This window comes from Corythoichthys intestinalis, chromosome 16 (assembly GCF_030265065.1).
Source record: "Corythoichthys intestinalis isolate RoL2023-P3 chromosome 16, ASM3026506v1, whole genome shotgun sequence".
NCBI classification, from domain to species: domain Eukaryota; kingdom Metazoa; phylum Chordata; class Actinopteri; order Syngnathiformes; family Syngnathidae; genus Corythoichthys; species Corythoichthys intestinalis.
In genome coordinates this window covers 49,937,736-49,965,206 of record NC_080410.1, presented here as the reverse complement: position 1 = coordinate 49,965,206, position 27,471 = coordinate 49,937,736, and the positions used below count along the sequence as shown (strand labels likewise).

Genomic DNA, 27,471 nt, shown 5'->3' with positions numbered 1-27,471 from the left:
GCACAAAATCAAGCTCCTCCCATGGCCATCTCAGTCCCCAGACCTTGTTTTGTTGGCAAAATAGGGTTGTGCAAAGTAACAACACCAGGGGTGCTAATAATTGTGACACACATTATTTGATGTCAAATATTTTTTTCTTTATGTGGGATTTTCCCCCCACTGAATGAATGCACTTGTATTGAAGGTTGGAGTTTTCTCTTTTTTCCCATTAAGGTCCCATATTATATGAATAAAAAAAATATATATTAGAAGCTAAAAAACACATATTTGTCAGGGGTGCCAATAATTATGGAGGGCATTGTATGTACAACAAAAGAACAATTGGCTAACATACACAGAAAACGTGGGCTAGCTTAAATGCAAAATTTTTTTTTTATTTTTTTTAAATTTTTATTTTACAAATCTCTTAAATGGTTCAGACACACATTCCCATAAAAAAGGCTAAATATGCCTATAAACTAAATTAAGAATGTATTAAAAACATTAGCTCAAACAAAAACTTAGCTTCCATTGGTCTTAACAGGGAGCAGTTGGATTTAGCCATGTGAAAACAGGCAGACCAGAGGGCAGTGTATTCACTCTCATCAATAAAACTAGATGCAAACACTTTCAAAACAAACCATTACAATGCCACTTTAATTAAACGAATACTCGAAGCAACAAAATTTAATTTGAATAGTTTTTTTCTAACCGAATACTCGAGTTAATCGATTAATTGTTGCAGCACTAATTCATATTAATTGTCATTTCTGTTTCATTTTGTTGTTTTAGGACATAAATGTTGAGTGAAAGCCTTGCACAAGTAAAAAAAAATTGTCACACTCCTAGCATAAGTGATACTACACTGAAAATTTATAACGTCTTAATCAGATTATTTTGTTTAACCTGTCGGTGTTATTTGTCCATATTCTGGCTTTTTTTTTTTTTTTAAGTTTTTTTTTTTTTTCTGTGTTTCATCAAAGAAAAAACATTGAAAAAAATTACATTAGGGAGCTAATATTTCCCCAGGATAGTAAAAACATGTGAGGATGAAAATGGCAACATGCTGCAATTTCTAACTTATTGCAAAAAGGTTGGGGAGATTCGCACTAAATTCTTGTAATAAGGCCATGTTCTGGCTCATTGACGCCCTTTAAAAATCATAATTGTTGATATGCTGTAAACCTGATGTGTTATAATTAGGGCTGTCAAAATTATCGCGTTAACGGGCGGTAATTAATTTTTAAAATTAGTCACGTTAAAATATTTGACGCAATTAACGCACATGCCCCGCTCAAACAGATTAAAATGACAGCAGTGTCATGTCCACTTGTTACTTGTGTTTTTTGTCTCCCTCTGCTGGCGCTTTGGTGCGACTGATTTTATGCACCATGAGCATTGTGTAATTATTGACATTAACAATGGCGAGCTACTAGTTTATTTTTTGATTGAAAATTTTACAAATTTTATTAAAACGAAAACATTAAGAGGGGTTTTAATTCGGGCTGTCAAAATTATCGCGTTCACGGGCGGTAATTCATTTTTTAAATTAATCCCGTTAAAATATTTGACGCAATCAACGCACATGCCTCGCTCAAACATTAAAATGACAGCACAGTGAAATGTGTACTTGTTGTGTTTTTCGGAGTTTTGTTGCCCTCTGCTGGCGCTTGGGTGCAACTGATTTTATAGGCTTCAGCACCCATGAGCATTGTGTAAGTAATTATTTACATCAACAGTGGCGTGCTACTAGTTTATTTTTTTGATTGAAAATTTTATCAAAACGAAAACATTAAGAGGGGTTTTAATATAAAATTTCTATAACTTGTACTAACATTTATCTTTTAAGAACTACAAGTCTTTCTATCCATGGATCGCTTTAACATGATGTTAATAATGGTAATGCCATCTTGTTGATTTATTGTTATAATAAACAAATACAGTACTTATGTACTGTATGTTAAACGTATATGGGTGGGGTGGCGTGGCTCAGTGGTAGAGTAGTAGTTGAGTAGTTGTCCCCCAACCCAGAGGTTGTGGGTTCGATTCTTCGCCCTGATGAACTCGCCTAAGTATCCTTGAGCAAGATACTGAACCCCATGTTGCTCCTGGTGCTGCGTCACCAGTAGGTGAATAGTGAGATAGTGTAAAGCGCTTTGAGCGCCTTGAAAGATGGAAAAGCGCTATATAAGTATAACACCATTTACCACCATATATATATATATTCATCTTGTGTCTCATCTTTCCATCCCAATAATAATTTACAGAAAAATTGGCATATTTTATAGAGAGTTTGAAATGCAATTAATTGCGATTAATTACGATTAATTAATTTTTAAGCTGTAATTCTGTATGTAATGCTGTAACTCGATTAAAAATTTTAATCAATTGACACCCCTAGTTTTAATATAAAATTTCTATAACTTGTACTAACATTTATCTTTTAAGAACTACACGTCTTTCTATCCATGGATCGCTTTAACATAATGTTAATAATGGTAATGCCATCTTGTTGATTTATTGTTATAATAAACAAATACAGTACTTATGGACTGTATGTTGAATGTATATATCCATCTTGTGTCTCATCTTTCCATTCCAACAATAATTTACAGAAAAATATGGCATATTTTATAGAGGGTTTGAATTGCAATTAATTACGATTAATTAATTTTTAAGCTGTAATTAACTCGATTAAAACTTAATCGTTTGACACCCCTAGTTTTAATATAAAATTTCTATAACTTGTACTAACATTTATCTTTTAAGAACTACAAGTCTTTCTATCCATGGATCGCTTCAACAGAACGTTACAGAATGTTAATGTTAACGCCATCTTGTTGATTTATTGTTATAATAAACAAATGCAGTACTTATGTACAGTATGTTGAATGTATATATCCATCTTGTGTCTCATCTTTCCATTTGGACAATAATTTACAGAAAAATATGGCATATTTTATAGATGGTTTGAATTGCAATTAATTACGATTAATTAATTTTTAAGCTGTGATTAACTCAATTAAAAATTTTAATCGTTTGACAGCCCTAGTTATAATGCATTTTCCGTGATTACTGATGCGATCGCTTCTTTAGCGAGTCAAAAACATGGAAATACAGGAATTTGTGTGTTGAGAGTCTAGGGGGCGACAAAGACCAATACATGAACTTGCTTGTGAAGAAATTCTGTTGTTGTAACTTATTTGGGCCTCTCACTATGTCATATGAAATATTCAAATTAGACTTTTATTTTGTATAAATATACAGCATAGTTAGTTTTGCTATTAGAATACCGTATTGGCCGGAATATAAGACGGCCCTGATTATAAGCCGACCCCCTCTTTTTCAAGACTCAAGTTTGAAAAAAGACTTTTTGAACACCAAATTAATTTTTATAGAGAGAATAATTATAGTACATCTGAAACAAATGATTATAACATTGTATTTGAGAGAAAAGGCATGATATTTTGCCTCATTCAAATCTTAATATCTGAACATTTAAATATGTAAACTAAAGTGCAATCACATTCGTAAATGAATGGCTTCTGGTTTTTGAAATGTAAATAAACCAATCTAGTTTGATAAAACAACAACATTGACAAGTGCATTAACCATCACAGTGAGGTCTAACTGTAACTGTAGTCTTGAAACAAATCTGAATAAGGAAAAACATTGCAATAAAATAATGCAAACTAGTTAAACTTGAGAGTAGCTGAGATCTGTCATGACAGAACATTACTCCTCAAGTTCAGCATTCGCTTAATTGACATCTGGCGCCATCTAGCGTCGCGAATGGGTATAATGTCTAGACCCCGGATATAAGACGACTCCTTTTTCAGTTTTATTTCAATGCAAAAAACACCGTCTTATATTCGGGCCAATACGGTAATACTGCTATTAATGTCCATAGGGGGCATTAAAAAAAAATTTTTTTTTTTTTTAAATAAATAAAAACTAGAAACTAACTAAAACTAGAAAACTAAATCAGGGGCCGCTAGCTACATTTACTAACAGACTAGCGTTGTACTTCGACATATTTACGTAAAATAAATGCTAACTGCACTTTTTTTTTTTTTTTTGCCTTTAACCAAGAATCGAGAACGTTTGACATCCATATCTATAAAGAATTTGGGGATTTAAGCATTTATTCACAAGAATTTTCAACGGAAAAGCTCTGTTTACATCAGGCGACCGCTAGCTACATTTACTAACAGACTAGCATTGTACTTCGACATATTTACGTAAAATAAATGCTAACTGCACGTTTTTGTTTTTTTGCTTTTAACTAGGGCTGTCAAAATTATCACGTTAACGGGCGGTAGTTAATTTTTTAAAATTAATCACGCTAAAATATTTGACGCAATTAACGCACATGCCCCGCTCAAACAGATTAAAATGACAGTAGAGTGAAACGTCCACTTGTTAATTTTGTTTTTTGGAGTTTTGTCACCCTCTGCTGGCACTTGGGTGCGACTGATTTTATAGGCTTCGGCACCCATGAGCTGTGAACCATTGTGTAATTATTGACATCAATAATGGCGGGCTACTAGTTTATTTTTTGATTGAAAATTTTACAAATTTTATTAAAACGAAAACATGAAGAGGGGTTTTGATATAAAATTTCTATAACTTGTACTAACATTTATCTTTTAAGAACTACAAGTCTTTCTATCCATGGATCGCTTTAACAGAATGTTAATAATGTTAATGCCATCTTGTTGATTTATTGTTATTATAAACAAATACAGTACTTATGTACCGTATGTTGAATGTATACATCCATCTTATGTCTTATCTTTCCATTCCAATAATAATTTACAGAAAAATATGGCATATTTTATAGATGGTTTGAATTGTGATTAATTGCGATTAATTACGATGAATTAATTTTTAAGCTGTAATTAACTCGATTAAAAATTTTAATCGGTTGACAGCCGTACTTTTCACCAAAAATCAAGACTGTTTTAAGTCTATATCTATAAAGAATTTGGGGATTTAAGTATTTATTTACAATCACTTTCACCGGAGAAGCTCTGTTTACATCAGGTGGCCACTAGCTACATTCACTAACAGACTAGCATTGTACTTCACGTCGACATATTTACGTAAAATAAATGCTAACTGCAGGTTGTTTTTTTTCTTTTAACCAAGAATCAAGATTGTTTTACATCTATATTTATAAAAAATTCAGGGATTTTAGCGTTTATTCACAAGAATTTCCAACGGAAAAAAGCTCTTTGTCTGTGATTCCACTTGGCCAGCTTTGACGACCCTGCCAACAATACAGGCCCCCTATTTATCAGCCCTGCGCCCTGTCAATACATTATGAAGTCTATGTCCAGGCAAGGCCATTTAAAAATACAAAGCATTTGTGACTTTTTTGACAATTTTGTTGAATGAAAAGCCAAATGTTGGTAAATTTTTGTGGTTCCGATTTGATAGAATCACTGCTCAACCAACATTAATGTATCGTTAGCACATACACATCTTGACATTTTGCGGTCATTGTTATAACTTTACAGCTTTAACACTGACGGCGCTAGTTTTGTTTTGTTTTTTTCATTGAAACATTTACCTGCAGTTTGCTGAACCACCTCCACGGCCGGACACAACAACGAGTAAAGGCTGGACACGCAAAGTTCCCCCACTGTCCCCATGTCTGATGATAACAGTCCAAAATCCAATTTAAACGGCACTTACTGCTCACACACTGAAGAGATGAAACTACAACTAGAAAATGGCCGGTTCTTAGGACTAACGTGATCAAATGTTCACTTTCGAAGGCGCGGCTGTTCTTCCCAGGCGGTAACCCTTTCCGCTTGCGGTAACCCTTTCCGCTTTCACCCACTTCCTCTTTTGGGGTTGATGTGACAGTATTCCTACGTCACCCCATTCGTCTCGCTCTCCAACTAGCCTGCTAGGCCTCACAGTTCAAATGGATTGGACGTCTATCACCTTCAACGGCAGTGAAAGAGTTGTTTAAAATGCCTGTGACAGCATAAAAAAAAATCTTAAATTGCATTTTTATGTAAATTACAATCATATTTTGAGACGATTCAACTATATACAACAATTTGGGTAAGCGCAGATGACGAGAAATTAGTCTTTTAATCTGCTGTTTAGACCCACCTGCCGTAGCGTCCCCAGATGGATGATGATGTCCGCAGGGTCACGATTAGGCCTGCAGCTATCGATTATTTTAGTAGTCGATTAATCGATGAACTAGTTAGTTCGAATCATCGAGTAATCGGATAAGGAACATATAAAAGTAAAATACCTGACCTGAGCCTCAAACGGTATAAAAAAAAATAAAATAAATGAGGATATATGTACAACAAAAGAACAATTGGCTAACTTACATAGCAAAAGTCCGCTAGTTTAAATGCTATGAAATGCCAACTACCGTAATTTCCCGAATATAACGCGCACTTTTTTTCCCCAAATATCAACTTGTAAAATAATGGTGCGCGTTATAAACGAGTACATGGATGAAGACAGAAATATAATAGTACATATATATTAGGGCTGTCAAAATTATCGCGTTAACGAGCGTTAATTATTCTTTTTTAATTAATCCCGTTAAAATATTTGACGGAAGTAAAGCACAAATGCCCCGCTCAAACAGATTAAAATGACAGTACAGTGAAAGGTGTACTTGTTGTGTTTTTCGGAGTTTTGCCGCTCTCTGCTGGCGCTTGGGTGCGACTGATTTTATAGGCTTCAGCACCCATGAGCATTGTGTAAGTAATTATTGACATCAACAATGGTGGGCTACTAGTTTATTTTTTGATTGAAAATTTTACCAATTTTATTAAAACGAAAACATGAAGAGGGGTTTTAATATAAAATTTCTATAACTTGTACTAAAATTTATTTTTTAAGAACTACAAGTCTTTCTATCCATGGATCTCTTTAACAGAATGTTAATAATGGTAATGCCATCTTGTTGATTTATTGTTATAATAAAGAAATACAGTACTTATGTACCGTATGTTGAATGTATACATCCATCTTGTGTCTTATCTTTCCACTCCAACAATAATTTACAGAAAAATATGGCATATTTTATAGATGGTTTGAATTGCAATTAATTGCGATTAATTACGATTAATTAATTTTTAAGTTGTAATTAACTCGATTAAAAATTGTAATCATTTTTACACCCCTAATATATACACTCACCGGCTACTTTCTTAGGTACACCTGTCCAACTGCTCGTTAACACTTAATTTCTAATCAGCCAATCACATGGCGGCAACTCAGTGCATTTAGGCATGTAGACGTGGTTTAAGACAAATCTCCTGCAGTTCAAACCGAGCATAAGTATGGGGAAGAAAGGTGATTTGAGTGACTTTGAACGTGGCATGGTTGTTGGTGCCAGAAGGGCTGGTCTGAGTATTTCAGAAACTGCTGATCTACTGGGATTTTCACGCACAACCATCTCTAGGTTTTACAGAGAATGGTCCGAAAAAGAAAAAATATCCAGTGAGCGGAAATGCCTTGTTGATGTCAGAGGAGAATGGCCAGTTTGGTTCGAGCTGATAGAAAGGCAACAGTGACTCAAATAACCACCCGTTACAACCAAGGTAGGCAGAAGAGCATCTCTGACTCAGTACATCGAACTTTGACGCAGATGGGCTACAGCAGCAGAAGACCACGCCGGGTGCCACTCCTTTCAGCTAAGAACAGGAAACGGAGGCTACAATTTGCACAAGCTCATCGAAATTGGACTATAGAAGATTGGAAAAACGTCGCCTGGTCTGATGAGTCTCCATTTCTGCCGCGACATTAGGATGCTAGGGTCAGAATTTGGCGTCAACAACATGAAAGCATGGATCCATCCTGCCTTGTATCAACGGTTCAGCTTGGTGGTGGTGGTGTAATAGTTTGGGGAATATTTTCTTGGCACTCTTTGGGCCCCTTGGTACCAATAGAGCATCGTTGGAACGCCACAGCCTATTGTTGCTGACCATGTCCATCCCTTTATGACCACAATGTACCTTATTTCTGATGGCTACTTTCAGCAGGATAATGTGTCATGTCATAAAGCTGGAATCATCTCAAACTCTTTTCTTGAACATGACAACGAGTTCACTGTACTCAAACTGCCTCCACAGTCACCAGATCTCAATCCAATAGAGAATCTTTGGGATGTGGTGGAACGGGAGATTGGCATCATGGATGCGCAGCCGACAAATCTGTGTGATGCCATCATGTCAATTGCCACGTTTACATGGAGCCAAATATTCCAATTACAATCGGAATATTTGTTCAAACCGAATAAATGTGTTCCATATAAACACCTCATTCGGAATGAACAGGCCCAAACCGAATGGAATTTCATTCTGATTCACAGGGGTGGAATATTCCTTTTCCCAAACTGATTAGAAATAAAATTATATCATGTAAACAGGGAAGCAGAATGGTGTCTGGTTGCGTTCTTTCTGCACATGCTCCATACTGACGTGGTGACGTCACTTGGTGACGTTAAGTAACGTCACTTGCAACATGGCTTCCAAGCACACGCACAGCGCACCTAATTGGAGTCCGGCGGAAAGATTGTATTTAATTCAAACTTTAAAAGAATTGAATATAATTGCTCGCTTAGACGGGCGTAAAACGAGGAACAGTGAACTATTTCAAAAAGTTCACGAGAGGTTACACGAAGCCGGAATAGACCGGAGCGTTGACCAGATTAGAAACCGGTGGAAAACCGGCTACTACAAGGCAAAAGAGCAAAACAGCAGAAGCGGATACGACCCCACAAACACAACAAGTGGGTTAAAGTTAAAACAGCAGCACCCCGACGATCGATCTCCATGTTTTGCAACGTGACGCTTTGTTTTGATTAATCTGCGCATGTCAGACGGCAGTTGTCAAACGTCCTTTCGGAATAAAGGCAGTCACATGTAAACGCTGGATCGGAATAGATGAAGTGACATGTAAACAGCTGATCTGAAATTTCCATTTGGAATGATTTGAATCGGTATGAATAAAAGTCAGCATGTAAACGTGGCTACTGTGGACCAAACTCTGTGAGGAATGCTTCCAGCACCTTGTTGAATCTATGCCACGAAGAAGGCAGTTCTGAAGGCAAAAGGGGGTCCAACCCGTTACTAGCCTGGTGTACCTAATACAGTGGCCGGTGAGTGTATATATAATAGATATATGTGTTAGGGCTGTCAAAATTATCGCGTTGACGAGCGGTAATTAATTTTTTAAATTAACCCCGTTAAAATATTTGACGCAATTAACGCACAAATGCCCCGCTCAAATAGATTAAGATGAGACCACAGTGAAAGGTGTACTTGTTGTGTTTTTCGGAGTTTTGCCGCCCTCTGCTGGCGCTTGGGTGCAACTGATTTTATAGGCTTCAGCACCCATGAGCATTGTGTAAGTCATTATTGACATCAACAATGATTGAAAATTTCACAAATTTTATTACAACGAAAACACAACGAACAAATTTCTCTAACGTGTCTTTTAAGAACTACAAGTCTTTCTATCCATGGATCGCTTTAACAGAATGTTAATAATGGTAATGCCATCTTGTTGATTTATTGTTATAATAAACAAATACAGTACTTATGTACCGTATGTTGAATGTATACTGTATATCCATCTTATCTTTCCATTTCAACAATAATTTACAGAAAAATGGCATATGTTATAGATAGTTTGAATTGCGATTAATTAATTTTTAAGCTGGAATTAACTCGATTAAAAATTTTAATCGTTTGATACCCCTAATATACAGTATATATATGTATATATATATATTTAAACTAGGCCTTTCAACAATAACGCGTTAAAGTGCACGTGACACGAAAAAGCATGTTTGTTTCGTAATACACGCGGTATTTTATGCTCCTGAATGATATGGACCGCTTGGATGTGTGTGGAAGCGATCGCTATATTCATTTAGTTTTTTGAATCCCGCGCCATGAAAATGAGTGACTTCCGACTTCAGTCTTGCATTGAGGAGGAGGGCGCTGTGACGTGGACGGGAGAAGGAGTCCTCTTCACTATACAGTCGTACTGTTGTATGAGAAGAACTAAGGATTCAGCTGACTTTGCCGATTAATACGTTTATTTTGCTGTATGAGGGAGAGGCGTGTGCGCCATTATGGAGTTTCAAAAGGTTCCCATTCACCGTGGATATTGGCCAAAACAAGCCCGACTACTGTGGGATCATTGGACTTACGAAGAAGTGAGTAAACATCTTGTTTTGTATTATGTCAAATACGAATACAGCGACTACAAAGTAAACACTACAAACTGTTTTTAAATAAAGGACTACTTACGTTTGATCATTGATAGGCATGTAAAAAGCCATAAATATATCGATCGCTTACACACACATACAAGCGGTTCATTTCATTCAGAAGCATAAAATACCGCGTAAAATATGAAATAAACATGTTTTTGCTGTCATTGGCACTAAAACGCTAACGTTAGCATCCACCCCAGTTTCAAGCTTGTTTTGGACGCTAAATATAGACTCAATGTGCTGATCACAGCATCAAACTGTCACAGTAAGGACTTCCAGTGGTCACCATTGCTGCATTTTAATGAGACGCTTTCACTTTGAACTTTCATTTTGGTGTGACACTTGAGTTTTTTTCTTAAAATATATATTATTAGCATCCGCAGCACGAATCCCCTGAGATTTGGCTGCTTTGCCGCGACTTCGACAGCTCCTCTCTTCTTGTCGTGCTTTGTTCTTGACAGGATCTGTCCGGGTCTTTGAGTGCAGTAGCTGCAGAGGATGAACAGAATTGCGCCGGTTTGCTGCCATTGACGGCTATAGACGTCAAGTATCTTAGTTAACTGAGCGTTGATGTCTGTGAAGTCCCTTTCAGACTTATATCCAGGTAAATTCCAGTGTAAAGCTGAAACGATTACTCGAATAATATAATGGGAAAAAAAATGAATTCATTATCATTTTACACAAAACTCCAAAAATGGGCCGGACAAAAGTATTGGCACCCTCAGCCTACTTGGTAGCAACACGTTTAGACGAAATAACTGCGAGTAACCACTTCCGGTATCCATGAATGAGTTTCTTACAATGGTCTGCTGGAATTTTAGACCATTCTTCTTTGGCCAACTGCTCCATTTTCAGATCTCTCCACAGGTGTTCTATGGGATTCAGGTCTGGCCACTTTAGAAGTCTCTAGTGCTTTCTCTCAAACCATTTTCTAGAGCTTTTTTAAGTGTATTAGGGTCATTGTCCTGCTGGAAGACCCATGACTTCTGAGGGAGACCCAGCTTTCTAACACGGGGCCATATGCTGCAAAATGTGTTGGTAGTCTTCAGACTTCATAATGCCATGCACATGGTCATGCAGTCCAGTGCCAGATGCTGCAAAGCAACCCCAAAACATCAGGGTTTGACTGTGGGGACCGTGTTCTTTTCTTTGAAGGCCTCGTTTTCAACTTTATGTTAATGCCTTTTCCCAAAAAGCTCTACTTTTGTCTCATCTGACCAGAGAACATTCTTCCAAAACGTTTTTGGCTTTCTCAGGTAAGTTTTGGCAAACTCCAGCCACGCTTTTTTACGTCTCTGGGTCAGACGTGGGGTCTTCCTGGGTATCCTACCATAGAGTCCCTTTTCATTCAGATGCCGACAGGTTGACACTGTTGTACCCCTTGGACTGCTTGAACTTGTTTGGATGTTGGATATTAAATTTATATTTTAAAAAAAGTAGAGATTTTACTAAGATACCTTAATAATACTCAAACCAGATTAATAATCAGTGGCGCCTCCAGAAATTTTTCATAGGGGTGGCCAGATGGGGCCACTTAAAATCTTGGGGTGGCCAAAACTAAAAGCCATAATTTCAGGTTTTCATTATATTATTGCAGTAAAAAGGTCAGGGGAAAACTATCAGAAAGACTTAAGGACACGGCTACTGATACATTTTGGTGTATTGTGTAATATTTGATGTTACTGATGATTTAATGTGCATGGTCCATAACTGTCCAGTCAACATTTAGAGTTCCACAACAATTCAGTTTTATTGTGTTATGTATATTTTAGGCATAAGGTGTACATTTAACTAGCACTGTGAAACGGTTAAAAAATTTTAATCGAGGTAATCGCAGCTTAAAAATTAAATAATCGTAATTAATCGCAATTCTAACCATCTCTAAAATATGCCATATTTTTCTGTAAATGATCTTTGGAATGGAAAGATAAGACAAGACAGATATATACATTCAACATACTGTACATAACTACTGTATTTTTTTTATTATAACAATCAATCCACAAGCTGGCATTAACATTATAATTCTTAAAGGATAAATGTGAGTTTGTATATTGTGACTAAATAATGTCATCTAGTGTATTTGTTGAGCTTTCAGTAAATGATACTGTAGCGACTTAACTGTTCTTCCCAAATGCATGATGGGAAGCTGTGCAACCATGAGTGTGTTGTGGCTGCAAATGCTATATTTTCTCTGCGTTGGGTACACTACAGGGTCATAAGAAAAAGATCAATTCCTGTCATTCTTCCCCACGTCGCTTCCCACAATATTTATAGTTGCTGTGGGAGAGATGACAAAGCTTTTGCCAATTAAAAGCACGGCCCCAATGAATGCTTGTCTACTCCACTCACTTGACACTGCCTCTTATCTCTGTATATAAGTAAAACGGCGCCATTGTAGGCTGTTTGCGGCAATGCGTGAATGAGTCGTAACGCGAATGCGTTAATTGCGATAATTATTGTCACGTGATTCATTTTAAAAAAATAATTACCGCCCGTTAACGCGATAAATTTGACAGCCCTAGATTTAACAAAACAAAATAAATGCATTCATTTGGGATGAAATGCATAACTGATGCTACGACAATCTAACAATATACTGGCAAGCGGGGTGGCCAACCAATTTATAGGGGTGGCTGTGGCCACCCTTGCCCCCCCCCCCCCCCCCCCCATTATTAGTAATAATGCATTTATGCAAAAGTAAAAATGTATGTAAATTGTCCGTTATGAAATTAGAATGGATTATTAATTTGAAGTTAAAACACAGAAATGATTTTTTATTGTCATCTTTTTAGCAGAGCATGAGTTGCAAATGTAGCAACGAGGCCAGTGCTGACAGCTGCTCTATTTTAAGACGCACTGCCAACTCACACAGAATACCAAAAGTGATGCATTATTGATACACAAGCCTCTCTATCGTTGCCTTCCGGACGTTACGATGAATCATCTTGCGTCATTTCCATTACAGCACTTTTGAAATTGCAACGTGACGCTTATTACGACATCGCCGCACATATTTCAGAATATCTCTACACATGACAAGTTGTTCCAGACATACCTGGAGCGTCTCCCTCCATCCTGGTGCTCCTCAGGCGGCGTGAGGGCGGTTCAGTGCCCGGGGGAGGCGGCGGGTAGGAAGGCTGTCACCGAACCGCCTGGAGCGAGCCGCTAAAAGACGGAAAGCGTCTTCTGCGTCCTCCTCGTTCTTCGTTTAAATCTTGCCACTTTGCGACACTTTTAAGTTGGAATTGACGCACGCACACACAAACACTAATTTATGGTTTGAGTACAAACCAGAGTGAGAATACTTCCGACAACAAGCCGCTGAGCCGACATACCCCTAAGCCCCGCCCATTGTTTTGACGTCGCCAATCAACTTTAGCGCTGCAAAAAGTTGGGCGCGCCTTTTACTTGAACTACGATATCTGGCATTACATGATAATGTTTTAGCGCCATTAACGGTGATAGATAAGCTTGCCACCCGTCCCTTGAAATAAGGAATCGTTCCGAATTAAAATCTGCTTTCCTTATTGAATCAATACGGAATATATATATGGCGGAAAACACTTAGGTGACTTGAAGTTCCACTCTGAGACCCCCAATTTGTCCAAATTTCACAATTGTCTGATATGCAAGTGTGATACATCATTGGAAAGCTTAAAATGTCAATTTTCTGGGGGAGGAAAATTTTTGAACAGGAGGGCATTTAACAAAAAAAATATATTTTTAAACAGCAAAACCCTAACTGGAGGTGAGAGCACGCGAGATCAGAATTACAGACGCCATGATTTTAACGAGATATTATCACGTACTTACCTTGTTTTGATCCAAAAACTCCATGAAGCATGTATCATCGAGTGTCAAAACACAGCTGTAGCTAGGGGTTTTGGGGATGTCCCTTTGTTTTCACTTATATGGCTTTGGGCGCAAGGGGGGGGGGGGGGGGGGGGGGGGCGCGTCCCTTATTTCTAGTTCTGAAAGGTGGCAACCATAGTAATGGGCGTCCAGTCCAGCCGGACTGGGAGGGTTGGCAGCGATCGTTTTTGCGTGTACTTACAAGTACGTGTACAGGTACAACCAGTAGAGGTGTGCAAAATTTCCGATTCTTAGATTATTCGCGATTCGGCCGTGGAAGATTCGAGAACGATTCACAAACATCCAAATTCCGATTATTGAAATATGCCAAGTAAAGCGGAAGTACAACACACACAGCACGCCGCGCGGTCAATGAGGAACGGAGCGAGAGTAGCTAAACATCATGCTTCTCATTACCCGGCCCCTCGGGTAATGCCAATGCTCAACTCACGGCTCTAGCTCAACTCATGCCACCAGATAAAAAAAAACACAACAACATACCTGACTGCTGCCGAAAAGCTGCTACAAAGTAGCATAATGTTATGGTAGATATCATATATATAGGACTAGATGCACCATTTATTCGGTAGCGTTAGCAGCTCACCTACAAAAAGCTAGATGCGGGCGTTACTAAACGGCCGCCATCTTAAAGCAGTACACCTCCCTGCAAGGCTGTTGTAGCGAACCTTCCAAGCGAACCTAATTAACTTTTTATCTAAAATACTCCTAAATCGGTAAAATATTGATTTGAATCTATCTTTAAAATAGTTTTAAAACTTTCACATGTCGAAAGTAGACAAAAGGGAAATTATGGAATAACGGGAGCAATTTTAACAACTTTAACGGTTGATTCACAACATTAAATTAATTGAATGTAGTTTAAAGCTGCTGATACAGCTGGAGTTTTTTATTTACTGTTATTTTTGTATATTTGTTTACTGCTATATGTTAACTTGATACTGAAATAGTTGTTTGGTTTAGCCTGAAAGTATTTTTGAACAATTTTATAAAAAAAAAAAAAAAGAAAAAAAAAAAGGAGGGGTGTGCATCAATAATCGTTTTATAATCGAATCGGAGCCTCTGAATCGTAATCGTAATCGAATCGTTAGGTGCCCAAAGATTCCCAGCTCTAACAACCAGTGGCCTACAGGTACTGCAAGCGCGCGTACCCGCGCGTACAGGTACTGCAAGCGCGCGTACCCGCGCGTACAGGTACTGCAAGCGCGCGTACCCGCCCGTACAGGTACTGCAAGCGCGCGTACCCGCCCGTACAGGTACTGCAAGCGCGCGTACCTGCCCGTACAGGTAATAAAGGTGCGTGTATTAGTGCACACAGGTACTGCAAGCGCATGCACTTGCACATGCAAGTACTGCAAGCACATGTACATGTACTTCAAGCGCGTGTACTTGCGCATCCAGGTGATAAAGGTGCATGTACTGCAAGCGCACGCACAGGTACTGCAAGCGCACGTATTTCCGCTTACAGGTGATTAAAGTGCGTTTTCAGGTACTGCGAGCGAGTGTATTTGCATGTACAAGTGATAAAGGTGCGTGTTCAGGTACTGCAACCGCGTGTACAGGTACTCCAAGCATGTGTATTTGCGCATTCAGGTGATAAAGGTGCGTGTACTTGTGTCTACAGGTACTGCAAGTGCATTCACAGGTGATAAAAGTACATGTACTTGCGCATACAGATGATAAAGGTGCGTGTATCGCAAGCGGGCGTATAGGTGATACGCGGTGATAAGGGTGCGTGTATGCGCGCGTATAGGTAAAGGTGTGTGTACAGGTACTGCAAGCACATGAATTTGCGCGTACAAGTGATAAAGGTGCGTGTACAGCAGGTATGTCCAAAGTCCAGCCAGGGGGCCAAATGCGGCCCGTGGTCAAATTTTATCCAGCCCCCAGCCTCTGTCATAAAATCACGAACGTCTGGCCCGCACACAGACTTAATTGGTCAGCAGTACTGCTACCAGCATATGAAGTAGCTTACGCACTCAATTTACCCACTAAAAGGCAGCAGCACTCTAAGCAACATTATCCCGTGTGAACCTTTACTTCCAATTTTCTAAAATGGCAACAATCAACAACAAAAAAATAAAGTTGACTGCGACGTCCGACACTTCAAGGATAGGTGGAACTATTTCTTTACTAAAATACGCAACAACTGTGTATGCGTCTTTTGCAGAGACCGTCGCTGTTTGTAAAGAGTTCAATGTGAGGCGATATTAACAAACGACACGCTGACATGTAAGACTAGATTACAGGGAAGATACGCAGCGAGAAATTGAAGCAACTTGAAGCTAGTTCAATTTCACAGCAGCAGTATTTCGCAAGAGCCCGAGAGTCGCAAGAGAACGCCACAAAAGCTAGTTGCGAGGTTGTTGAAATTATTAATTAAAAAAAATATATAGCAAATGTGACACACATAATGGCTTACTAAAATTTGCTTAAATATATTGCTCTACGTAAAGGACATCAGCCAAGGTCGGCCTCCCGCATTTTTAACGCACCAAATCTGGCCCCCTTTGCAAAAAATTACCTCATTGACGATGGATATACAGACTGTTGCATGTTTGTGGTTTTGAGTGTGTGAAAGAGTGATATTTTTACTGACGGTAAACAAACAGATCAGCAGCAATTTGACAAAAAGTCACAACTTTATTGCACCTTTTTTTAAATTCAAACATGGTGCAAACACGAATGCGGAGCATCCATTTTAAGGGCAACAGCTTCTCCACAAAACATGGCTAGTGAACATTCATCAACTGCTCCATTAAAGATGTCTATTCATATATTTGATTTATAGCTGTTTTTTTTTTTTTTTCAATACATACAATACAGCCAATTCAAGGCAAAATCTCTAGAATGTAAAGAAGGCGCAAATCTTTACAGCATGGGAGGACTGTACATAAAATGCATTTTGTGTTATGACTTCGGTGTGAACAGGTGCCAAGTCTTTGGCTGGAGAGCAAAAATATTTGGAGGCGACCGTTTTCTGATCAACATGTTGTAAATTTCAGCCCAGGCTTAGTGCGAAATGACTTGAGTTTTCTCCCACCGCTAAACATACGTAAACCACTTGTAGTCACGTGGCAATGGCGTACAGTACATATGGGATGGCTTCCTGAGTCTCCGTCCAGTTTATGGAGGTGACCGACAGCGAGCAAAACATTGCATAGAGGTATTGATCATTCTTTCAACTAACAGGTGGGGAAGAACCAGCGGCGAACTGCGGGTTGAAGAACGTGCCATCGAGAACATGGTGAACACCTACAACTTAGCTTTGCGGATAACAAAGTCAATTTTCTGGACCGGACCTGACATGGGTGGGGAAAAAAGTCAAATGCGGTTAGAGTATAACATGCGCACTTTGATATCAGAGTAAGCAAATCGAACACACCTTTGTTAACCCAAGCAATACGCCATGTTTTGAAGCGTTTCTGCTAATAACTGTAATTTTCAGACTACAAGTTGCACTAGGCAAAAAAAAAAAAAAAAAAATATATATATATATATATATATATATATATATATATACACACACACACCTATATAAACATTGCATATATATATATATATATAAACTATACATACATAAACAGTACATATATATGTCTAAACATATATATAAAGATGTGTACACATACTATACATATATACACACACATTTATTAAGAGTACATATAGAGATGTATATACACAGACATGTGTACACATATATTGTACATGCATACACGTGATACATATGCGTGCATACACGCGCGATACATACATACATACATGTGCGTGTATACGCGCGCGCGATACATACATACATACATGTGCGTGTATACGCGCGCGCGATACATACATACATACATACATACATACATGTGCGTGTATACGCGCGCGCGATACATACATACATACGCGTGTATACGCGCGCGCGATACATACATACATACATGTGCGTGTATACGCGCGCGCGATACATACATACATACATGTGCGTGTATACGCGCGCGCGATACATACATACATACATACGCGTGTATACGCGCGCGCGATACATACATACGCGTGTATACGCGCGCGCGATACATACATACATACGCGTGTATACGCGCGCGCGATACATACATACATACGCGTGTATACGCGCGCGCAATACATACATACGCGTGTATACGCGCGCGCGATACATACATACATACGCGTGTATACGCGTGCGCGATACATACATACATACGCGTGTATGCGCGCGATACATACATACATACATACGCGTGTATGCGCGCGATACATACATACATACGCGTGTATACGCGCGCGCGATACATACGCGTGTATACGCGCGCGCGATACATACGCGTGTATACGCACGCGATACATACGCGTGTATACGTGCGCGATACATACATACGCGTGTATACGTGCGCGATACATACATACGCGTGTATGCGCGCGCGATACATATACGCGTGTATGCGCGCGTGATACATACATACGCGTGTATACACGCGCGTGATACATACATATGCGTGTATACACGCGCGTGATACATACATACATATGCGTGTATACACACGCGTGATACATACATACATACATATGCGTGTATACACACGCGTGATACATACATACATATGCGTGTATACACACGCGATACATACGCGTGTATACACATGCGTGTTACATACATTACATACATACATACTGTACATACATATGCGTGTATACACATGCGTGATACATACATACATACTGCACATACATACATATGCGTGTATACACACGTGATACATACATACATATGCGTGTATACACACGTGTGATACATATACACACACGTGTACACATATATACAGTATATACATACATATTTACATAAACAGTATATGAATACATATATATATATATATACATACATACACATAGACATGTGTATTTATACATTGCATACATGTACATAAAGACGTGTGTGTGTGTGTATCTATATATACATACATATAATATATATATTATATGTCACACTGGCATTTAGGTTGCATGGGGGGGGGGGGGGGTAATTTAAAAAAATAATCAGAAACTAAGAACATGATACACTACATTTCAAAAGTTTGGGGTCACCAAGGTAATTTTGTGTCCTTAATGAAAAGTCATTCTTATTTCACAAATGAGTTGCACACAAAATACAAAATATATTCAAGACACCAACAAGTTATGCTAGTTATGCAAGAACTATTTGGGCTGGAAATTACTCCGGACAACCTCAACAAATTAACATCTAAAACGCCTAAAGTCTGCAATGCTGTAATTGTTATAAATGCAGCACTGTGCGGAAATTCAAATTTTAAGAAGCACATATTTGAAATAAAACGATTATTTCTAACCATTACTTGACCATATTTTCTATTCATTTTGCAACTTAATTGACTTTTCATGGAAAAACAACATTTTCTGGGTGACCCCAAACTTTTTAACGCTAGTGCAGAAGTAATGATAAAATGTAGAATAGGCTAAATAGGCCTCTTTTAACGTAACATTAAGTTTTTAGGATAACTAAAGCCTAAACAACACAAAAAACAAGCTGCACCTACGTATAAGTTGCAGGCCCAGCGAAATTATGAAGAAAAAGTGCAACTTATAGTCCAGAAAATACCGCATATTCATTTTGAATCGGAGCCTTTCTTATCTATTGGTAAGTGTGTTCCATTTGCCTACTCATCCATGGCCCCAAATTTGGATTTTGTGGGAATGTCATTGAAACTGTGGCAACACGTCAACCCCTCCACAATTTACAATTCTGGACCTCCATATTAAGGTCCAACATAAACATCAGAACTATAACAAACTGAACCAGAAATCATTTTCGAAAAGAGCTCCAGTGGCACAACGGTGTTGAAAATGCAACAAAACAGCATTAAAGAAAAAGAATGACGCCTGTAGCAAGAGATACAAACCGGTGGTCCATCACTCCCCAAAGCATAACTGAGAACAACGTGGAAAAGTTGTTTTTTTTGGCGTCGTCTTCATTTCCAGTCCCAAAGTGTCAGCGGCGCCCGGCCAACGCTCGCTTTGCGCCGAGCGTGAAGGACCACTTGTTGCGGCGGTCTTGGATCTTCTGGAAGATGCTGCTGCCGCTTCGCCGCCTCTCCCTCTTGAAGCTCTTTGTTTTCTTGACCTGACGCCGTCAAAGTTAGCATTTTGATTTACTCTCGTACGCGGGCTCGTCTCACCTTGCCGGTGTCGAATTCTTCGTCCCACTCGTCGATCACAGTTTCGGACCCGGCGCGGCGGACGTCGCGGATGGCGTCTTGACTGACGGCGGAGACCTCGCCGTCCCAACTAAGGACTGATGAGAACAAACAGATTGATAACTAGGGGTTTGGCATTATATCGAAAGGGTGATACTTTTTTTTCCCGATATGCTGGCGCTAAGAATTCGATAGCGGTAGTCCCCGGGTTAGGGCATACGTACGTACCATTTTCTTGCACTTCTTCGCTTTAACACTAGATGGAGCTAGTCACTTTAACAATAGCTCTCCATTAACCCAGAAAACTACAATTTCAGTACAGGTAGTCCCCGTGTTACGATGTACTTGACTTGCGTGATTTGGACTTTACGACGCCGGAGTCTCGTCTGCCATTTTGTCTCCAGTCATTCCCCCACCCCCCCTTCAAGTCGCATAAACAGTACCTTATTGTACCCGAATTTTTACTTAAATAAATGACGTGTTCTGTCCCCACTAAACATGAAGTTGTTCAGCTTGACAAACAGCAAACAAAGCAATTGTTCTTTTTGAAGCTTTTGACTTTACTTTTGACAATTTGTAAACCTCTGACACAGTCTTTTCAACCGGTGTGCCGTGGCACACTAGCGTGCCTTGAGAGATCGTTAGGTGCGCCGCGAGAAATTATCTAATGTCGCATTTATATATATATAGAAATATTGTAATGTCCGTAACTGTGTGGGCCCTTGAAGGGGCCATCAGACTGCAGAGTGGTGACGTAGCGGGAAGCAAGCAAGGAGAGAGGGAGAACGGCGTGAGCCGTGAGAGCGGAGAGCCAGAGAGAGAGGCGGGCTGCAGCCAGACTCCTCTCGAGTTAGCGGTCGCATGTTGCGGATGCCGCTGTTATTTTGTTTATTATTTTCCATTGTTGCCACAATAAAGTGGGAAAGTCTTCACCGACTCCTCTCCTTTCTATTTCCCCATTCGGGGCTATTACAATGTTGTTGTTTTTTTACGTTATCGGGCGGAGTTGCAGTAGTAAGGTAGGAAGGAGTAGGTAGAAAGTTCTCGGTCGTGTGCAGATGAGCGCAATATTTCTCGTGTCGCGTTCAAAAACTGCTCGGATTTCTAGCCATCAACACCTTGTCCGCGACAATGTGGACCCCAGCACGTCTACTGCACATTATTTGGTTAGACTCGTCATATGTCGATATACTTGAAAGTGTCCTTTCTATTTCCATATGTGACGAGCGTCAATCCTCCCCGTGTTTTATTCCTACACATTTTCAAGGAGAGCAAAATGGCTGATGGCCAGAAACCCGTGCAGTTCTTGAACGCGACAGGAGCAGCTTTCCTAAACGTCATCTCCAAACAAAACATCCGTCCCTCATAAACTACTCGATGGACTATTTTGTTCGCCTTTGTGAAAAACACAGAGAAACTTTTTTGATAAAACCTACGAAGGTAAATGAGAAAGCCCTCAAAGCCAGTTTACCTTGTTGCTAAATCCAAAAAGTCCCACACCATGACTGAGACATTAATACTACCTGCCTGCAAAGCCATTGTCTGCGAGATGCTCGGCCCTGATGTGGTTAAAGATATTGCTCAAGTCCCCGTTTGATAATTCTGAGCTTTTTCAAGCCAAAACAGAGAAAGACAGAGCTGTTGAAGAATAAGGATATCGACTTTGTGTTCATCGAAACAGGCTCAAGTTTCACACTGAGTAAGTATACATACTGAGAAATTTATAATGAAATATACTGTACAGAAAATAATTTTGGAACATTGATGGTTTGTGGTGTGCCGCGAGATTTTTTCCAATGTAAAAACGTGCCGTGAGTCAAAAAAAGGTTGAAAAACACTGCTCTAACACATACTCGTCGTTCTAAAAAAATTAGCATATTGTGATAAAGTTGATTCATGTTTATCAGTACATTACACTAAATAGACTTTCATATATTTTAGATTCATTACACACAACTGAAATAGTTCAAGCCTTTTTTTGTTTTAATATTGATGATTTTGGCAAAAAAGTCCAGAAAAAACAAAAATCTCCATTTCAAAAAATTAGCATATCTTGAAAAGGTACTTTAAAGAAGCTACTAACCTAAACATCTGAATGAACTAATTAACTCAAAACCCCTGTGAAAGATTCCTGAGGCTATTAAAAACTCCCAGTCTGGTTCATAACTCAAAACCGCAATCGTGGGCAAGACTGCTGACCTGACTGCTGTCCAGAAGGCCATCATTGACACCCTCAAGCGAGAGGATAAGACACAGAAAGAAATTTCTGAACGAATAGGCTGTTCCCAGAGTGCTGTATCAAGGCACCTCAGTGGGAAGGAAAAAGTGTGGCAGGAAACGCTGCACAACCAGAAGAGATGACTGCACCCTGAGAAAGATTGTGGAGAAAGGCCGATTTCAGACCTTGGAGGACCTGCAGAAACAGTGGACTGAGTCTGGAGTAGAAACATCCAGAGCCACCATGCACAGGCGTGTGTGAAACAGCGGCAGAAGCGCCTGACCTGGGCTACATAGAAGCAGCACTAGACTGTTGCTCAGTGGTCCAAAGTACTTTTTTCAGATGAAAGCAAATTTTGCATGTCATTCGGAAATCAAGGTGCCAGAGTTTGGAGGAAGACTGGGCAAAAGGAAATGCCAAAATGCCTGAAGTCCAGTGTCAAGTACCCGCAGTTATTGATGTCAGCTGCTGGTGTTGGTCTACTGTGTTTTATCAAGGGCAGGGTCATTGCAGCTAGCTATCAGGAGATTTTGGAGCACTTCATGCTTTCATCTGCTGAAAAGCTTTATGGAGATAGAAGATTTATTTTTCTGCACGACCTGGCTCCAGCTCACAGTGCCAAAACCACTGGTAAATGGTTTACCGACCACGGCATTACTGTGCTCAATTGGCCTGCCAACTCTCCTGACCTGAACCCCATAGATAATCTGTGGGATATTGTGAAGTTGAGAGACACCAGACCCAACACTGTGGATGAGCTTAAGGCTGCTATCGAAGCATCCATAACACCTCAGCGGTGCCACAGGCTGATTGCCCCCATGCCACTCGCATTGAAGCAGTCATTTCTGCCAAAGGATTCCCGACCAAGTATTGAGTGCTTAGGTGATATAACTAGTTGAAGGTTGACTTTTTTTGTATTAAAAAACACTTTTTGTATTGGTCAGATGAAATATGCTAATTTTTTTGAGATAGGGATTTTTGTTTCTTGACTTTTTTTTGCCAAAATCATCAATATTAAAACAATAAAAGGTTTGAACTGCTTCAGTTGTGTGTAATCAATCTAAAATATATGAAGGTCTAATGTTTATCAGTACATTACAGAAAATAATGAACTTATCACAACATGCAAATTTTTTAGAAGGACTAGTATATGCACACTTATGTTCAAAACAACACGCATTTGAACAGTAAAACACTTGACACCGAACAATTGGTGTTCAAATGTCAATCTACTCTGATCAACATGTAAATTTAGAAGATTAACCCTTAAATGCCTGCAACATGAGGCAATTATTAGAGAATTCCAAAATTTGAAAAATAAAGTCCTAATGAAACTTTTTTTTTTTTTTTTTTTCCCCCAAATTTGTAAAAAGAAAAGTCAAAATGAATGTGTAATAAGCGCTCTAATATCTAATCCTGTTTAATTTTCTCATGGAACATGTAGATTTTTTTTTTTCCAAAAAAGAAATGCCGAAATTCTGAATTGGTCTCAAAATCATGAAATTTTAGGTGTATCAAATGTGATACATTTGGCAATAAAGGGTTAAATTAGCCTAAATTAGCCTAATTTGCCTCACAAAAGTCCACTAGCTTAAATGCTACAATTGCTAACGTATTTACAATTCTCGTAGCAAACTGCTCATACGTAACTCCACAAACTGCAGCTCTAAACTTAATTACAAATGCATACACAAACATATTAGCTGAAACAACTTACAGTCTTTATCCAGTCAGACGTCTGAGGGGAAAAACACAGCAGGCGACGAGCGATGGCGAAATGCAAAAGTCATCGCCATCGAGCTAAAAGCCAACACACGGGCGCAATGCGACTGTAGCGGCAAGCAACATGCGAGACGCATTGCCCTCTGCCTGTGCGTCATCGCTCGTCTCTGATTTTGCTATGAATTTGAAGGGTATTTTGATTGATTTCCTGACCCGTGGATTAATAACTGCTGAATCGCCATATTGTGAGATCATCGTTGTCGTGAGCCTGGTATCGCAAATTTCATCGTATCAGGAGGTTCGCACCCCTCTTGATAACGATTTTTGGGTCTTACCGGTGGCGCCGTATGCTTTGTCTGAGGCGTTCTGGAGCAGCGCCTGCACCACGTCGCTGCTTTTTTTGCCATCCCAGCACACCCGGGCGGGGGCTTCTCCAGACAAGTCACCCTCCGCCAGCCTACGACGCTTATAACCGTCCTTCACCTGGCTGTCCCAAACCACCACCGAGGCTGCAAAAGGATTTAGTCGACATTTCCGCACGTGTGACTGCAAATTTTTCGTCGGGCATACCTTCGCTCGGCATCAATGGCTTTTCACCCCCTGCAGTGATCTTTTTGGGTGGGGGTTCCGCCACGTCACCGATACGCCCGTCCGAGAGCGATTGACGCTCGTCTTCCACCTCTTCTTTCAGCCTTTTCTTTTTCTTCTTCTTCTTCACTTTCCTTGTGAGCTTGAGATCGCCGCTCGGATCGGAATCGGTCTTGCTAATGCTGTTGAGGTGTCAATTCAGATCAATGAAAAAAATTTCCAGCAACACCCTCCATCAAGTACGTATAGTGCTGGCCAAAAGTATTGGCACCCCTGCAATTCTGTCAGATAGTGCTCAATTTCTCCCAGAAAATGATTGCAATTACAAATGCTTTGGAAGTAATATCTTCATTTATATTGCTTGCAATGACAAATAAATTCAATCATTATTATTTTACACAAATTTCAATAATTGGCCCGACAAAAGTATTGGCAGACTCAGCCTAATACTTGGTGGTACAACCTTTAAACAAAATAACTGAACAACCGCTTACGGTATCCATCAATGAGTTTCTTACAATGCTCTGCTGGAATTTTACACCATTTTTCTGTGGCCAACTGCTCCAGGTCTCTGAGATTTAAAGGGTGCCTTTCTCCAAACTGCCATTTTCAGATCTCTCCAAAGGTGTTCTATGGGATTCAGGTCTGGACTCATTGCTGGTCACTTTAGAAGTCTCCAGTGCTTTCTCTCAAATCATTTTTTTAGTGCTTTTTGAAGTGTGTTTTGGGTCATAGTCCTGCTGACCTCTGAGGGAGACCCAGCTTTCTCACAATGGACCCTACATTATGCTGCAAAATTTGTCGGTAGTCTTCAGACTTCATGATGCCATGCACACGGTCAAGCAGTCCAGTGCCAGAGACAGCCAAGCAACCCCAAAACCTCATGGAACTTCTGCCGCGTTTGACTGTGGGGACCGTCTTTTCTTTGAAGGCCTCGTTTTTTTCCCTGTAACCTCTACACTCACCGGCCACGTTATTAGGTACACCTGTCTAACTGCTCCTTAACACTTAATTTCTAATCAGCCAATCACATGGCGGCAACTCGGTGCATTTAGGCATGTCGACATGGTTTAAGACAATCTCCCGCAGTTCAAACCGAGCATCAATATGGGGAAGAAAGGTGATTTGAGTGACTTTGAACGTGGCATGGTTGTTGGTGCCAGAAGGGCTGGTCTGAGTATTTCAGAAACTGCTGATCTACTGGGATTTTCACGCACAACCATGTCTAGGGTTTACAGAGAATGGTCCGAAAAAGAAAAAATATCCAGTGGCGGAAATGCCTTGTTGATGCCAGAGGTCAGAGGAGAATGGCCAGACTGGTTCGAGCTGACAGAAAGGCAACAGTGACTAATAACCACCCGTTACAACCAAGGTAGGCAGAAGAGCATCTCTGAACGCACAGTACGTCCAACTTTGAGGCAGATGGGCTATAGCAGCAGAAGATCACCCCGGGTTCCACTCCTTTCAGCTAAGAACGGGAAACTGAGGCTACAATTTGCACAAGCTCATCGAAATTGGACAACAGAAGATTGGAAAAACGTCGCCTGTCTGATGAGTCTCGATTTCTGCTGCGACATTCGGATGGAAGGGTCAGAATTTGGCGTCAACAACATGAAAGCATGGATCCATCCTGCCTTGGATCAACGGTTCAGGCTGCTGGTGGTGGTGTAATGGTGTGGGGAATATTTTCTTGGCACTCTTTGGGCCCCTTGGTACCAATTGAGCATCGTTGGAACGCCACAGCCTACCTGAGTATTGCTGACCATGTCCATCCCTTTATGACCACAATGTACCCAACTTCTAATGGCTACTTTCAGCAGGATAATGTGCGTTGTCATAGAGCTGGAATCATCTCAAACTCTTTTCTTTAACATGACAATGAGTTCACTGTACTCAAATGGCCTCCACAGTCACCAGATCTCAATCCAATAGAGCATCTTTGGGATGTGGTGGAACGGGAGATTCGCATCATGAATGTGCAGCCGACAAATCTGCACCAACTGTGTGATGCCATCATGTCAATATGGACCAAACTCTGAGGAATGCTTCCAGCACCTTGTTGAATCTATGCCACGAAGAATTGAGGCAGTTCTGATGGCAAAAGGGGGTCCAATCCGTTATTAGCATGGTGTACCTAATAAAGTGGCCGGTGAGTGTATGTTGATGCTTTTTGCCAAAAAGCTCTACTTTTGTCTCATCTAACCAGAAAACATTCTTCGAAAATGTTTTTAAGCTTTCTCAGGTAAGTTTTGGCAAACTCCAGCCTGGCTTTTTTATGTCTCTGGGTCAGACGTGGGGTCTTCCTGGGTATCTTACCATAGCGTCCCTTTTCATTCAGACGCCAATGGATAGTACGGGTTGACACTGTTGTACCCTCGGACAGCGGGACAGCTTGAACTTGTTTGGATGTTAGTCGAAGTTCTTTATCCACCATCAGCACAATCTTTCGTTGAAATCTCTCGTCAAGTTTTCCAATTTGTCCACATCCAGGGCGGTTAGCCACGGTACCATGTAGAGGTGGGAATCTTTGGGCACCTAACGATTCGATTACGATCCAGAGGCTTCGATTCGATGATAAATCGATTAGGTTCGCTACAACA

At 39.9% G+C, this 27,471-nt stretch overlaps 2 protein-coding genes across 3 annotated transcripts in view; both read right to left on the bottom strand.

Moving 5' to 3' along the window:
* Positions 1 to 13,592, bottom strand: part of cyth1a (cytohesin 1a) — a 72,459-nt gene extending 58,867 nt beyond the window's left edge. Inside the window, exon 1 of one of the 2 annotated variants that reach the window (XM_057860914.1) lies at positions 13,308 to 13,592. In XM_057860914.1, coding sequence (XP_057716897.1) covers positions 13,308 to 13,326 — 19 coding nt within the window. In that variant the 5' untranslated portion in view covers positions 13,327 to 13,592. Of the gene's footprint in view, positions 1 to 5,554; positions 5,749 to 13,307 lie in introns of those variants that run through there. The other variant, XM_057860912.1, reaches the window with a different exon arrangement.
* Positions 13,593 to 18,560: 4,968 nt separating this feature from the next.
* The window catches only part of usp36 (ubiquitin specific peptidase 36), a 60,847-nt gene continuing 51,936 nt past the window's right edge, over positions 18,561 to 27,471 (bottom strand). Inside the window, exons 17-20 of the mRNA XM_057861482.1 lie at positions 24,854 to 25,053; positions 24,619 to 24,792; positions 20,326 to 20,441; positions 18,561 to 20,270 (exon numbers count right to left, since the gene is read on the bottom strand). Coding sequence (XP_057717465.1) covers positions 20,139 to 20,270; positions 20,326 to 20,441; positions 24,619 to 24,792; positions 24,854 to 25,053 — 622 coding nt within the window. The 3' untranslated portion in view covers positions 18,561 to 20,138. The remainder of the gene's footprint in view (positions 20,271 to 20,325; positions 20,442 to 24,618; positions 24,793 to 24,853; positions 25,054 to 27,471) is intronic.